General features: G+C 45.7%; 3 protein-coding genes across 9 annotated transcripts in view; 2 read left to right on the plus strand and 1 right to left on the minus strand.

The window, feature by feature from the left end:
* Nucleotides 1–94: 94 nt before the first annotated feature.
* Nucleotides 95–1,957, plus strand: nanos3 (nanos homolog 3). Its single transcript, XM_076989332.1, has one exon. It carries the CDS (start codon nucleotides 167–169, stop codon nucleotides 764–766), a length of 600 nt encoding a protein of 199 aa, XP_076845447.1. The 5' UTR covers nucleotides 95–166; the 3' UTR covers nucleotides 767–1,957.
* On the minus strand, nucleotides 1,226–6,629 carry LOC143490817 (uncharacterized). 4 transcript variants are annotated; one of them, XM_076989309.1, is made up of 7 exons: nucleotides 6,377–6,629; nucleotides 5,277–5,302; nucleotides 4,987–5,093; nucleotides 3,264–4,817; nucleotides 2,685–2,848; nucleotides 2,341–2,439; nucleotides 1,226–2,203 (listed from the first exon to the last, which is right to left on the minus strand). In XM_076989309.1, the coding sequence occupies exons 2-7, from the start codon at nucleotides 5,299–5,301 to the stop codon at nucleotides 2,095–2,097; spliced, it is 2,058 nt and encodes a 685-aa protein (XP_076845424.1). In that variant the 5' UTR covers nucleotide 5,302; nucleotides 6,377–6,629; the 3' UTR covers nucleotides 1,226–2,094. The 4 variants fall into 4 exon arrangements, with proteins under 4 accessions (XP_076845424.1, XP_076845425.1, XP_076845423.1 ...); XM_076989310.1 differs by lacking the exon at nucleotides 6,377–6,629 and adding an exon at nucleotides 5,794–5,911; XM_076989308.1 differs by lacking the exon at nucleotides 6,377–6,629 and adding an exon at nucleotides 5,520–5,719.
* Nucleotides 5,856–15,533, plus strand: part of cc2d1a (coiled-coil and C2 domain containing 1A) — a 20,719-nt gene continuing 11,041 nt past the window's right edge. For 2 of the 4 annotated variants that reach the window (XM_076989300.1, XM_076989303.1), the window contains exons 1-11: nucleotides 5,856–5,994; nucleotides 6,578–6,656; nucleotides 7,966–8,110; nucleotides 9,436–9,542; nucleotides 9,694–9,930; nucleotides 10,142–10,436; nucleotides 10,688–10,797; nucleotides 10,916–10,988; nucleotides 11,133–11,213; nucleotides 11,383–11,510; nucleotides 14,030–14,102. In XM_076989300.1, the coding sequence (XP_076845415.1) occupies nucleotides 6,600–6,656; nucleotides 7,966–8,110; nucleotides 9,436–9,542; nucleotides 9,694–9,930; nucleotides 10,142–10,436; nucleotides 10,688–10,797; nucleotides 10,916–10,988; nucleotides 11,133–11,213; nucleotides 11,383–11,510; nucleotides 14,030–14,102 (1,306 nt within the window). In that variant the 5' untranslated portion in view covers nucleotides 5,856–5,994; nucleotides 6,578–6,599. Of the gene's footprint in view, nucleotides 5,995–6,191; nucleotides 6,369–6,577; nucleotides 6,657–7,965; nucleotides 8,111–9,435; nucleotides 9,543–9,693; nucleotides 9,931–10,141; nucleotides 10,437–10,687; nucleotides 10,798–10,915; nucleotides 10,989–11,132; nucleotides 11,214–11,382; nucleotides 11,511–14,029; nucleotides 14,103–15,533 lie in introns of those variants that run through there. The other 2 variants (XM_076989302.1, XM_076989301.1) reach the window with 2 other exon arrangements.

A 15,533-nucleotide genomic window follows, 5' to 3' on the forward strand; every position in this document is an offset into this window, starting at 1 on the left:
TGTTTCTCAGCGCTGATTCACTGCACGTGGAAGCTAATTACTCGGATCTCGCAATTGGTACTCAGCTTCTTTTCTACACACGTGCGTGGTGCGCGTGAACTCCGTGGAGGGGGGAGGGGGGAGGGGGGTTTAAGCTTGCTACTGTGCTTGCTGGGTCAGAACCACTATGTACTCTTTGATCAACTCCATACTGGGGTCTCATAGTTCAATGGAGGGCAGGGGTCGGTACTTTCAGCCATGGCGAGATTATATGAAACTAGCGGACACCATCAGGGCTATGCAGAGCTGTCAGGACGAAACTCCAGCCCGTCCGCAGGCCGCTCGGAGTGTCTCCGTGTTTGGGTCAAGCGAGACATCACGGCGCGGTGCGTTTCAACGTCGGCACCGAAGTGACGGCGAGACTACGGAGCCCTTTTGCGCCGACTCTAAGAACTTGCCGAACTGTTCCAGTCCCGCGCAGTTTGGGACCGGGGAACATTTACGGTGTTCAAAAGAGCGATGGGAGTCTGGTTATCACACGACTTCGACGAGCAAGAATTGTTCGTCGGAGAAAACGTTTTGTGGATTCTGCAGGCAAAACGGAGAATCGCAGCTTATTGTCAACTCGCACCGTCTGAAGGACCACAACGGGGACGTCGTCTGTCCTTATCTTCGCAAGTATGTGTGTCCCCTGTGCGGAGCCACCGGTGCCCAAGCACACACCAAGCGTTTCTGTCCGTTAGTGGACAGTACATACGTCTCCGTGTACGTCAGGTCTCCCCGCTGACCGCCAACACCGACTAGCCATGGGCTCGTGGATATAACGGGCAACTTGACAGGCCTGTTCGGTAGCAAGTGGGATTTAAAAAAGGTTTTATGTACATAGCCAATCTTTCAAAATCTTTCATTTGCCAAAAGAAGTTTTAATGCTTGTTTTCACGATGTTCTTAAGTTGTGGTGTTAAGTGTATGAAAAAGCTTGCCGAGAAAGACCGAGGGCAGTTTGTTTTGTGGTGTTTTAAGAGTTGATTGCACTTTTTGTATTAAGTTTAATATTTACATTTGTGTGAGTTTTCACATTGTGGGTTGTGTGTGGTTCATTAGTTAGTTTGTTTTGATTGCAATGTATCTGTGACAAACTTGTACTCAAGTCTGAACGGCTTGCAACAGGTACAAATCTTGCCTGAATTTGCGTTCAGTAACAGCGATATTGGGTTAGCTGGATATTCATTCGGTTTTAAAGTAAATTTTATATAGCCTAACGGGATAGCCTGAAAACCGGGAGGGGGGGTGGTGTTGTCAATTACACGCAAGGTGTTGATCATTACCGAACATTGACTCTTTAATGTTTTGGTAATTTACTTTTTTATGTACATTGGACTTTTTGTTGAACATTGGACTTTTGTTGAACATTTTATTATAACAGTTGATGTTGTAATTGGTTATTTTAAAAATATCTGTGTATTGTAAAATTGTGATCATTACATGTTGTTGGTTTAGAAAATGTTTTACTAGTTGCCTTGCCTAGTTTACTGGTACAAAGAAACAGGTTTTAGTCCAGATTTTACAGCAAGAGATGTATCTAATAGAACCTCCATAAATATGTACACAAACATCACTGACAATTACAGCAATTTAAAAATAAATCAGAGAGCAGAGCTTAAAGAATATTGTACAGTAAGATATACACATGGGGGCTCCTGTTCTGATGTGTAAAAATCAAAAGCAGATGTACAAATGGTTCATATTTCAGTACTTGTATTGGCATAAGTACAACAAATTGAAAAGCAACATTTAAAACTTTGACTTTGCAACGTATGAGATGATTCATTTTAAACAAAAGGGGATTCCCCAGAACAGTCAGTGGAAGTTCACTGATGGAGACAGACAACTCTTCTAAACTTAAACTGTATGGGCAAAATGCATTTCTAACTCAAACTTTGCATTCATTCATAAATAAAAGGTTCTGTTAAACTATCTGGAAATGCTTTAGTCATCCGTAAAGAGAATACACTTCCAGAGGAGATGCATCATTAATCCTATTTCTGTGCTGGTAAATAATTTTGTACAGGAGTTAATCCAAGGACACAGTCACAGGGATGTGTTGGTGTCATGGTTACATCTCGGAATGGCGAGGGCCGTAACTGCGACGACTAGGAGGCTTTGCGGGTCTGTTGCCACGGTGCAATTGTTCCATTTCCCTGTGTGCAGCCATGACTGTACGACTGAGTGGGTATGAGACAGGGATACAGTAAGGAGCTGCGGTCTTAAAACGATGGTTGGGTAAAGTTAGGGTAGAAACATGAATATGTTTAACGGACTTCCGTCTAACTGCGTATTTGATCTATGTAGTTTTTCTTACTTCAGAGATGAAAGTTCTCTGATAAGGCCACAGACAAGCTCTGTGGCATCTTCCTGGTAACCAGTGCCTTCTGGGATAGGTTGGTCCTCCAGTTCCATGCTGAGTTAAAAACAAAACACAGCTCACTTTAAAAGGTGTGTTTGGTAAAACTGAAAACATTAACCATATTAACAATTTCATAAGTATTAATTGTACAAGATGAAACTGGCAAACCCCATACAAGTTAAACCATGTAAACATGCATCTGTGTACATACTTCAGGAGACTGCTGTCTCAAAGCTATTGTATTCCACTAACAACCTACCGGTTTAGCCCGACCCTAACCTAAAAATGGTTTCGCTTACTTTGATGCGAACACGTTGAGCTGGGAGTCGGTCACAGAGCAGATTGATAATGGAACCAAGGAATACTGAGGTAGCTCAGTGGAGGTCACGCTGAGGTCATGCACCGGTTGCTCAGCAACAGTAAAGATCAAGGAAGGGTCACAGGTGTCTTGGCCTAGAAGGCACTGCCAAACACCAGTGATAAAAAATATAAATGAATAATACATGAAAGGGGAAATATTCATAACAATTCAAGTGTTCAACTTTTAAAATACCTGAGTTTCACAAAAATATTTTTATCTGCAAGCAAATGTTTTACAACTCTGGATTTCAGCGCTCATGTATGACTCATCATAATCTCATGTTCTCTGTTGTAAAATAAGCTGCTGTTTGTATTCCTTACCTGTGTCTCCTGACTTCCTTCAGTTTATAGTAACAGGGATAAATTATTATAAAGTATAAAGTGTGGTTGTCAGATCTATCAAGCTAGAGAGGGAAAGGACAGGCCAGTATATGTTCTACAATAAATCGAGTCTCAGTGTCCCTACCTCTAACTTTATTTTGGGTATAAGGAAAATACGTTTAGCCCCAGAATCTTACCATACTTTCATACATGTGTTTCTCTTGGCCAGCAGGTGGCGCTGCAGGCCTACCAAGTTCCTCGGGGCTGCTCCTACATCCCCCATCAGGCCCTGTGCTCTCTGGTACAGCTGTTGTTTGTGACTCTGTATGCTCACACTGGCCTCCTGCACCACTTTTCTCTGGATACCTCTCCTCAGCTGTGTTCGTGGAAACAGGTGCCACAGTAAATGTGTGTTCCATACACTCTAGGGCCATTTCATTCTCGGTGTGCACGGTAACATTTGGATCTTGGTTGTCTGTGGCACCCGAGTTAAAGGAGGGAGAGATGTCATGTGTGATGACAGATAGACACTGTTCTCCAATCTCCATTTCACTCTCTTCCAAACCAATTTGGTCCTCCTGAATGACTTTAACAGAATCTTTCAACATTTCCTCTGTAACACCAACAGAGACGTAGCCCACTTGCTTAGGGGCTTCGTTTGGGTCCTCAGCTGCTTCCTTAACAACGTCATCAGAAACACTGGTCACTTCATTACCAGTCTGAAGCTTTTCTTCCTCAGAAAGAGCTTCATGTTTCTCACTGCACTCCGTCGTCCACCCACCAGCACTTGTCCCAGCCCGTTGGAGATCAGGTTCATTGTCGCAGGCAGAGGTTTCCATGTCATGGTCATTAGTCATGACGGATACTGATAGTTGATCTTGGATGTCATGTGGGTAATGGCCAGTTAACTCTGCTTTTCTAAACCCTTCTGATATGTCCTCCAGAATGCCTGCATCTTGCTTTAAAAGCATTTGTTCTGTAGTTGCTTCATTGTCCATCAGTGCAGTGACACTGTTCTCTTCCAAAGTGTCATTAGTCAATACATCGTGATTTTCTCCATCTGTTTCTCCAACCTCCTCCTCCTCCCCCTCTTCTCCAGTGCAAGCCTTCCTGCAGGGCTGTCCTTCAAGCAGGATCCTCTTTTTTCTGTCTCCTAGACCACACATGCCCATTCTCCTTCTCAGTCTTCTCTTTAGTGGAGGTTCCACAGACGCCGTTTCCCCTGTAGCCTCAGACTGTGTCTCGCCATCAAAGCAGACATTTTCATCTAAGGTGTCTACTCCAGCACATTCAACACCTTCAGTGTCAACACCTTTTCTCTTTAGAACTTGCCTTTCAACCTTGTCCTTCTCAGCATCTCCACAGAGAATACCTACTCCATCTTCATCCAAGAGATGTGTACTGCAAGGAGTGTTTTGCAATGTTTGCGCTTCAGGACCAGAAGCCTTGTTCTGACCCTCCTGTTCCAACCCTGCACCACTGGATCGGTGCGAGGTGGCACACTCCAAAGCTGACCCGTCCTGGGGTGTTCTCTTGAAATCATTGCTAAGTTCTACAGTTTCCACGGTAACATTAGCATGTTTCACCTCCGTCAGGATTTCAACCAGGTCTGTTTCGTGCTCATGTGCATCAGGTTTTTCCTCTTTGGCTGATTCTGTACAGTGTAATGGGGCGGATTCTGACTGAGGTTCATCAGACTTTTCTAAGACTGAACCAAATTGGATGCCAAAGTTTACTTTAGTATCTGCTACCTAAAGGAATTGCAGAAACACAAGACAGTAAAGAGGTGAATATTATAAGATAATGGACATTTTGAACTTCTGTGCAGTAGTCTCTTATTGTTATAATTTCTTCATTAAACCATTAGGTTAGCTGTGCTGTCCTTAAATATCTACCGTACATGTCCAGCGTATAACTTACGTGGTTGCACTCTTGAGGATGCAGTTCTTTTGTTTCGCCAGAGGAGGCACCATCGGGGCTGTTTTTCACCCTCGCCCTGACGGCTCTCTGCTGAGGGGGCTTGAACTCTAAGTGAAGAGTGTCAACTTGTTTTCAGTGTCGCTAAATTATCCTTACTATTTTACAAAAGTCAGTAGGCTAGTATGACAAAAATGTTAAATTAAGATTTTGGGTAAGATATGAAGTCCAAGGTCATTTATGGTCATCAGAAAGAGGATGAAGCGCGAATAAAGGAATAAAGGTTACCTTACCTGTGGATTGATCCGTGCCTTTCATTCTGGGTGATGAAAATGGAAGTACAAAAGATTACAAACTATAACAAATTGTCTAATTTAATCATAATGTATTAGTGTCACCAGGTATTGACAGTGACATTAGCCTATTAGCTAGCCAACGACGTTAATTCATGTTAGAACAGCTGATCTGTTATACTCAGCTAGCTGGCTTGTGAGTACATTTAAGGTCACTTTCACTTGCCCATTATAGACACTTACAGACAGGTACAACAGGAGTTTACTAACATAAAAACAATTTTAGTCACTTTTAAGAACAGAAACACGCAGCCACCCAACTACACTATATTCAAACTTTCATATCTGATGATACTGCTGCGCTCGTGCGTTTTACTACAGTGGGCTATACAGGAGTAGAGTCGTAGGCTTGCTAAGTATTTTAATTACTGAAATTCCCTGTAAGTTGCACCACATTGTAAACACTTAATGATCTCGGGATACAGATCCCAAAACGGGTACTCTGATTTATTCTTACTTGTTTCATTGTTTTTTGCCCGCTATTGCCGTAAAGCACGAGATTCCCGTTGCTATTGGAAACGTGGCGAGAAGTAGGAAGTGACAGTACTGACAGCAGTGCCTACAAGTGTTTTGAGGTCTTATTATTATCCAAGAGTAGTAAAGACAAAGGCAATATTCTACACATTCTGTGTTCAAGAAGACTAAACCCATGTTGAAGGTACGTCTTAACTCCAAAAAACACCAGTGGTTGACATGACCTGCCCTAGATTAGCTAGCTTAGTAACACGTAGGTTAGGTAGCTAGACAGCTAGCAGGTACAGTAGTAGTCAAACAGGAATATCCTGCCGCAGCTAATATGAGCTTGCATTTTTGCTTATTCATTCAAAATCGATCTACGCAAGAGGTGATCGTTCATCTTTATTAAATGTGTGTGGTCGTTCCCTGTCGGGTTTGACAGGGACACAGATTGTGATTTCAGGTTTAGTAAGTAACGTTATGTAGCTACTAAATTAGCCACCTAGCTAATGTTTACCTGCTACCTGTGTGCTGTTCTCCAACTAGTCCACCTAACAAACATGTTGGCTTGATTTCGTAAGTACCTGATTTTCGTTAGCTACCGAAGTCGAACGGGCTAAGCAGTTCTTTGCATGTCTTCTGAATACTAGTCTGCCAGTGTATCGGGGTTCATTGCAGTTTCGTCCATGTGTGTCCCACTGACTGAGATGATGCTCTGAGCTCCTGGGATAACGTATACATGTTCACTTCATTTGGTACTATAGTAGCTTTTTCCTTCGTTTCAGCTGTGAAGTCATATCGTCAGTCATGAGTCGTAGTCGGAACCCTCCTCAGAAAGGCCAAGGAGCTGCCCGAGCAAAACAGGTACCAGTAACGCCAAACAGGGTGGGATGTGTCGTAAATATTAACCTTTGATCTATCAATTTCTGATTTTTTCTGAAAAAATGTGTTAATTATACCGCAGATGACAGCAGTTAGGTACAAGGCATTGTATCTGACTTTGACAATTGAAGTATAATTTATTTACACCCACAAAATGAATCACCTCTGTGGCTGAATACTGAATATGTCTCTGTGACCCGTGCATGTCATTATGCATGAAAATGTCTCCCTGAGCTTTTTGGTGTAATATTTTTCTGTTTTACAGAGCCAAATTCAGATGTGGTCAGTCAAGCTGACACTGATGCACAGTGACCTCACTGTTATGGTCATGTGACCGTGAGAGGCATGGTTCACTATAGTGCTAGAAGTGGTCATAAGATAATACACTGTGGCCAGGCACAAGATCATCAACATGAGATATTGGATAGAATACTGAGATATAAAGAGTCCCGTATGTGCCAAGAAACACTTCCATCCCCGTTAGACCAACTGCCTGAACTGTTAATACAAGATGGGTCTGGCCCATAGATTCATGTTTCTACCAAATCCCAACTCTGTGTTCTGCAGCAGAATGCAAGCCTGTTCCTCCCAGGTGTTGTCTAGTGTCAGTGAACCAGAGCCCACCGTCTTCTGTTGGAAGCCAATGTGCTCTAAGTCCCAAGATGCTTCCCCCCCTCCAGCCTCCGTTCTGCTCCGATGTCCATTATGGTCAACGTGTTTGTGCAGATCTGAGTTGGTTTTGTTTCGACAGCATTGTGTGTCGAAACAAGCTGTCATGTGTGATAATCCCACAAGATCAGCAGTTTTGAAGCTACACACACCTGTCAGACACGGCCCACAAGCGATCATGTCATGATCAGAGTCAGTGAAGTTCTGTCTGCTTTTTACATTTTTTTTTACCCATTTTTTTTTTACATCAACAGGTTTGAGGTGTGAACACTTAGATCTCTTGATATGTGCCTGCAGCCTTCTATGATTGGCTGACAGCATAATTACACAAATGAGGTGTAAGCTGTTTCTAATAAAGAGAGTGTGTGTGTGTGTGTGTGCGTGTGTGCGCGCGCACATCTAAACATCAGAGTAACTGCAAAGTACTCTAGTGAAAGGTGAATATATTCAACAGGATGCTACAGAAAGGTCTTCATCTGTGCACAGCGTGTCTTGCACAGCTGAAGAAAGACCTCTGTTCACAATGTTGTGTTTGTCTAGAACACTTGTGTACTTCACTACAATATGTATTTGTTGTTGTCATTTAGTTGTTTTGTTATTATTGATGTTTGTTTTTTCCCAGATGGGGCTGCTCCTTGACCTTTCTCCAGACGTTGGACTAGATGACTCCGGGGGGAACGAGGAGGCGCTAGAGGCAGAGCTCTTCGCTCTGATTGGTGGCGGAGGAGGTGGGGCCAGACCACCTGGTAAAAAAGATGGCGGAAAAGGTGAGAAACAAAACTGTGTGTACAATAATGATAAAGTTTTATTTGTGTGTGAACGCTGTGTGTGAAGAGTGCTCTGAGGGTAATAATGATAAAGAATTATTTGTGTGTGAACACGGTGTGTGAAGAGTGCTCTGAGGGTAATAATGATAAAGTTTTATTTGTGTGTGAACACGGTGTGTGAAGAGTGCTCTGAGGGTAATAATGATAAAGTATTATTTGTGTGTGAACATGGTGTGTGAAGAGTGCTCTGAGGGTAATAATGATAAAGTTTTATTTGTGTGTGAACACGGTGTGTGAAGAGTGCTCTGAGGGTAATAATGATAGTATTATTTGTGTGTGAACACGGTGTGTGAAGAGTGCTCTGAGGGTAATAATGATAAAGTATTATTTGTGTGTGAAGAGTGCTCTGAGGGTAATAATGATAAAGTATTATTTGTGTGTGAACACGGTGTGTGAAGAGTGCTCTGAGGGTAATAATGATAGTATTATTTGTGTGTGAACACGGTGTGTGAAGAGTGCTCTGAGGGTAATAATGATAAAGTATTATTTGTGTGTGAACACGGTGTGTAAAGAGTGCTCTGAGGGTAATAATGATAGTATTATTTGTGTGTGAACACGGTGTGTGAAGAGTGCTCTGAGGGTAATAATGATAGTATTATTTGTGTGTGAACACGGTGTGTAAAGAGTGCTCTGAGGGTAATAATGATAGTTTTATTTGTGTGTGAAGAGTGCTCTGAGGGTAATAATGATAGTATTATTTGTGTGTGAACACGGTGTGTAAAGAGTGCTCTGAGGGTAATAATGATAAAGTATTATTTGTGTGTGAACACGGTGTGTAAAGAGTGCTCTGAGGGTAATAATGATAGTATTATTTGTGTGTGAACACGGTGTGTAAAGAGTGCTCTGAGGGTAATAATGATAAAGTATTATTTGTGTGTGAACACGGTGTGTAAAGAGTGCTCTGAGGGTAATAATGATAGTATTATTTGTGTGTGAACACGGTGTGTAAAGAGTGCTCTGAGGGTAATAATGATAGTATTATTTGTGTGTGAACACGGTGTGTAAAGAGTGCTCTGAGGGTAATAATGATAGTATTATTTGTGTGTGAACACGGTGTGTAAAGAGTGCTCTGAGGGTAATAATGATAGTATTATTTGTGTGTGAACACGGTGTGTAAAGAGTGCTCTGAGGGTAATAATGATAGTATTATTTGTGTGTGAACACGGTGTGTAAAGAGTGCTCTGAGGGTAATCTCGCCCCACTTCACTCGGCCTCTTTGTCCTTCTTGCACCTCCACCGTCTCTTGTCTTTCTCTCGTGTGGTAGTTTCTGTCCCCATGGAGGACATTGAGCGTATGGCTGCCATGTGTATGAAAGACCTGGATGAGGATGGAGAAGATGACGCAGACCTGGAGGACGATGATGACCTTCTGGTAATGAAAGAACACCAAATCCCACAATGCATTGTAGCTTTTGTGGTTTTGATTTGGTTCTAGTGTTTAGTGTTTCATAAATGGATATTAAAAGTGTGCTGTGACATATTTCTTAACATATTTCCCTGTATTTTCTTTTTGTAAATTGTAGGCTGAACTGAACGAGGTCCTGGAGGATGAGAAGGAGGTCACTGTCTTGCCTCAGACTGCCCCTATGCCTTCTCAGCGCCCTAACATAGCACCCAGACCACCCCCGGCTTCCCCGAGTGGTGCAGGCGGACTGGAGGCCCGGCTGCAGGAGCGCCTTGATATGTACCAGACGGCTCTTACCAACGCCAAAGCAGCGGGGGAAACCAGCAAGGCTCGCAGATACGATCGTGGCTTGAAGGTGCACCTGGCGGCTTAAATGAACGTGGAGTACTAATTCCCTCCTCCAGACCTAAGCTACTTAAGATGAAGATTATGCTAATGGAATAGTTTGGGCATAATTGGGTGAATGATGAGAGTTAGCATGTTAGCGTGTCTGCTAGGGTCCACTCATGTTTGGTCCTTTAGCGTTCAGACAAAGTCGTGTTGGCATGTGTGTGTCGTCGTTGCAGACGCTGCAGTCAATGCTGGCATCTGTGAAAAAGGGAAAGGCTGTAAACGAGGAGGAGATCCCGCCCCCTGTTGCCACGGGTGGCGTGCCCCCCTCCACTCCAGATGCTGATCCGAGCAGAGAGCAGGAGCAGGCGGCCCCGAAATACAACCCACCGCGCTCAACCAATCAGACGCCAGCAGTTCCACCCAAACCGCAGCTCCTACACCCACCCACCCAAAGAGAAACAGTAGTGACTCCAGATACACCCGCTATATCACCCCTAACACCCTGTCAACCAAATGCTCACCATTCAGGTACACACACACGCACACTGATATAAAAACACAGCCAGAGTAAAACTCAGTGTTCCCAACAAATCCACAAAGTCTTATGTATGTCTAAAACGGAGCTCTGGGTCACAGCCCTGTGTGTGTGTGTGTGTGTGTGTGTGTGTGTGTGTGTGTGTGTGTGTGTGTGTGTGTGTGTGTGTGTGTGTGTGTGTGTGTGTGTGTGTGTGTGTGTGTGTGTGTGTGTGTGTGTGTATATATGTGTGTGTGTGTTACAGAGCTGAAGACCAGTGTACTGTACAGGCAGCGTGAGTACAAGCTGGCTGCTCTTCAGGCCAAACAGAGTGGAGACACAGAACTCGCCAAACAACATTACCTCATCGCCAAGGTAACGATACTTATCCCTGAAATGTATAAACACCCATATTATTCAGAACTTCAATCTCTCCCTCCCTCTCCCATTCTTTCTCTCTTGCCCACATGCTCACTGAATTCCCTTCTTTCAGAAATTGGATTCAGTAGTTGAGGCGGTTGACAGAGGAGAACCCATTGATGCCAGTTCACTGCCTCCCCCTCCTGGTCAGACATAAACATAACATCACTCAAACACGTGGCAAATTCAGCACTCTTCAGACCAGTCATTACTAGGCCTGTTACAGTTTTGCATGCTGTTCTTTCTCTCTCTCTCTCTCTCTCTCGCTCTCTCTCTCTCTCTTTGTGTAGTAGAGCAGTCTTCTCCTCCACCTCCATCAATAAAAGCAGTTGCTGTCACTCCACTTTCCGAGGCTCCACCTTCCAACACTCGTAAGTGTGCATATCGGTGTGTGTGTGTGTGTGTGTGTGTGTGTGTGTGCGTGTGTGCGCGCCCACATCTGTTCCAATGTTGCTATCTGTCATGCTTCCAAAGATGCGCTACTCAAATCTACTGATGTGCTCTGTGTGTGTGTGTGTGTGTGTGTGTGTGTATGTGTAGCCCTCCCTGCTCCTCGTAGTCTAGCGGAGGCCTTGCAGCAGCGCCTGGATAAATACAAGAGTGCAGCAGAGGCGGCCAAAAGCAAAGGAGACGATCGCAAAGCACGCATGCACCAGCGCATCGTCAAGGTAACACACACACACACACACACACACACACACACACACACACACACACACACACACACACACACACACACACATGCACCAGTGCATCGTCAAGGTAACACACACACACACACACACACACACACGCATGCACCAGCGCATCGTCAAGGTAACACACACACTCTCACACACACACACACGCATGCACCAGCGCATCGTCAAGGTAACACACACACTCACACACACACACACACACACACACACACACACACACGCATGCACCAGCGCATCGTCAAGGTAACACACACACACACACACACACACACATGCACCAGCGCATCGTCAAGGTAACACACACACACACACACACACGCATGCACCAGCGCATCGTCAAGGTAACACACACACACACACACACATGCACCAGCGCATCGTCAAGGTAACACACACACACACACACACACACACACACACACACACACACACACACACACACACACACACACATGCACCAGCGCATCGTCAAGGTAACACACACACACACACACACACACACACATGCACCAGCGCATCGTCAAGGTAACACACACACACACACACACACACATGCACCAGCGCATCGTCAAGGTAACACACACACACACACACACACACACACACACACACACACACACACATGCACCAGCGCATCGTCAAGGTAACACACACACACACACGCATGCACCAGCGCATCGTCAAGGTAACACACACTCACACACACACACACGCATGCACCAGCGCATCGTCAAGGTAACACACACACACACACACATGCATGCACCAGCGCATCGTCAAGGTAACACACACACACACACACACGCATGCACCAACGCATCGTCAAGGTAACACACACACTCACACACACACACACGCATGCACCAGCGCATCGTCAAGGTAACACTCACACACACACACACACGCATGCACCAGCGCATCGTCAAGGTAACACACACACACACACACACACACACACACACACGCATGCACCAGCGCATCGTCAAGGTAACACACACACACACACACACACGCATGCACCAGCGCATCGTCAAGGTAACACACACACACACACACACACACACACACACACACGCATGCACCAGCGCATCGTCAAGGTAACACACACACACACACACACGCATGCACCAGCGCATCGTCAAGGTAACACACACACTCTCTCTCACACACACACACACACACACACACACACACACACACACACACGCATGCACCAGCGCATCGTCAAGGTAACACACACACACACACACACACACACATGCACCAGCGCATCGTCAAGGTAACACACACACACACACGCATGCACCAGCGCATCGTCAAGGTAACACACACACACACACACACATGCACCAGCGCATCGTCAAGGTAACACACACACACACACACACACATGCACCAGCGCATCGTCAAGGTAACACACACACACACACACACACACACACACACACACACACACACACACACACACACACACATGCACCAGCGCATCGTCAAGGTAACACACACACACACACACACACATGCACCAGCGCATCGTCAAGGTAACACACACACACACACACACACATGCACCAGCGCATCGTCAAGGTAACACACACACACACACACACATGCACCAGCGCATCGTCAAGGTAACACACACACACACACACACGCATGCACCAGCGCATCGTCAAGGTAACACACACTCACACACACACACACACACACACGCATGCACCAGCGCATCGTCAAGGTAACACACACACACACACACACACACACGCATGCACCAGCGCATCGTCAAGGTAACACACACACTCACACACACACACACACGCATGCACCAGCGCATCGTCAAGGTAACACACACACTCACACACACACACACGCATGCACCAGCGCATTGTCAAGGTAACACACACACACACACACACACACACGCATGCACCAGCGCATCGTCAAGGTAACACACACACACACACACGCATGCACCAGCGCATCGTCAAGGTAACACACACACACACACACACACGCATGCACCAGCGCATCGTCAAGGTAACACACACACACACACACACACACACACACGCATGCACCAGCGCATCGTCAAGGTAACACACACACACACACGCATGCACCAGCGCATCGTCAAGGTAACACACACACACACACACGCATGCACCAGCGCATCGTCAAGGTAACACACACACTCACACACACACACACACACACACACGCACACACACACTCACACTGGTTTCTGGAAGGTCTGTAGATCCCATCATCAAAGCCCAATTCAATTCACCGTACAGCTTGGATGACACTCTACCCACAGATGTTTTACAAAGACCACCATCTCTACTGAATGTGTCTGTGCTTGAGTGTGATCATAAGAATGATGTGTGTGTGTGTGTGTGTGTGTGTGTGTGTGTGTGTGTGTGTGTGTGTGTGTGTGTGTGTGTGTGTGTGTGTGTGTGTGTGTGTGTGTGTCTGTGCTCACTCAGCAATACCAAGATGCCATCAGAGCTCACAAGGCAGGACGGCCTGTTAATTTAGCGGATCTGCCTGTACCACCAGGTAAAACACCCACTCAGATGTAGTGTGTGTGTGTGTGTGTGTGTGTGTGTGTGTGTGTGTGTGTGTGTGTGTGTGTGTGTGTGTGTGTGTGTGTGTGTGTGTGTGTGTGTGTGTGTGTGTGTGTGTGTGTGCGCGAGGGTGCACCTGTGCGAGGGTGCACCTGTGTTAGCATGCATGTGAACGTGACCAGACCCACACTGGCTCCACCCACTTCCTGGACCACGAGACACCCTTGTACCTCCAGGGACTTTGCTCTGTCTGGGTCGGTGGTATCGAACAAACCCGGGCCACTGAGGCGACGTTATGCTCATACGGAACAACCGCGTACCGCAATGGTGCTCCCTCGTCCTTGGACGACGGGTCATTATGCAGGGCCGCACAGAGGCAGGACGCACACCAGGACAAATCCATCATCATCACGGTGACGGTCCAGGGCCAAAAGGCTAGAGAAGTCAGTCAAAGAATTACGACCAGAACATTCCACGCATATGAAACCAAACAGGAACACTAAACGCACAGAAACCGGAGAATGAAACTGAACAGGAAAATGAGCAGCACTTAGGACACAGAAACGTAAGATGAAGACGCGGAACAGCAGAGCGTCTAACAAAGCGGCAGGATACCGATGGGCAGGAATGAGAACCAAGAACCACAGGTTTAAATACAATGAGGCAGGCAGGCTGGCAACAGCTGGGAGCCGTGGGGGATTACACGTGTGTGTGTGTGTGTGTGTGTGTGTGTGTGTGTGTGTGTGTGTGTATATGTGTGTGTGTGTGTGTGTGTGTGTGTGTGTGTGTGTGTGTGTGTGTGTGTGTGTGTGTGTGTGTGTGTGTGTGTGTGTGTATTGCCAAAAGTATTCACTCACCTTCCTTGTCTCACATATGAGCTTCTGAGTTGGTATTTGGTAGAAGCCCAAATCTATGGGCCAGACCCGGTGGATTAGTGGTTCCTAATCCATAGAGTTCCATATGATGTTGGTCCACCTATTGCAGCTAGAATAGCTTCAACTCCTCTGCAAAGGCTGTCAACAAGGTTTAGGAGTGTGTTTATGAGGATTTTTCTGAGGTCACATACTCATGTTGGGCGAGAAGGCCTGGCTCTCAGTCTCCGCTATAATTCATCCCAAAGGTGTTCTATCGGGTGGAGGTCAGGACTCTGTGCAGGCCAGACAAGTTCATCCACACCAGACTCTGCCATGCACAGTCATGTTGGAAGAGGAAGGGGCCAGCCCCAAACTGGGAACATGGAATTGTCCAAAATGTCTTGGTATGCTGAAGCATTCAGAGCCCAGCTCATGAAAAACAACCTCACACCATAATCCCCCTCCACCAAACTTTACACTTGGCACAATACAGTCAGACAAGTAGCGTTCCAAGTACCGTCCATCAGATTGCCAGATGGAGAAGTGAGGTTCATCACCCCAGAGAACGC

This window comes from Brachyhypopomus gauderio, unplaced genomic scaffold (assembly GCF_052324685.1).
Source record: "Brachyhypopomus gauderio isolate BG-103 unplaced genomic scaffold, BGAUD_0.2 sc67, whole genome shotgun sequence".
In the NCBI taxonomy this organism is placed as follows: domain Eukaryota; kingdom Metazoa; phylum Chordata; class Actinopteri; order Gymnotiformes; family Hypopomidae; genus Brachyhypopomus; species Brachyhypopomus gauderio.

Coding starts and splice junctions, on each gene's coding strand:
- LOC143490817 (XM_076989308.1), bottom strand. CDS start 5,548: ATGTTAGTAAACTCCTGTTGTACCTGTCT. Junction 5,303..5,519: donor AACTCCTGTTGTACCTGTCT/GTAAGTGTCTAT, acceptor TTCATCACCCAG/AATGAAAGGCACGGATCAAT. Junction 4,818..4,986: donor ATCCTCAAGAGTGCAACCAC/GTAAGTTATACG, acceptor CAATTCCTTTAG/GTAGCAGATACTAAAGTAAA.
- nanos3 (XM_076989332.1), top strand. CDS start 167: ATGTACTCTTTGATCAACTCCATACTGGGGTCTCATAGTTCAATGGAG.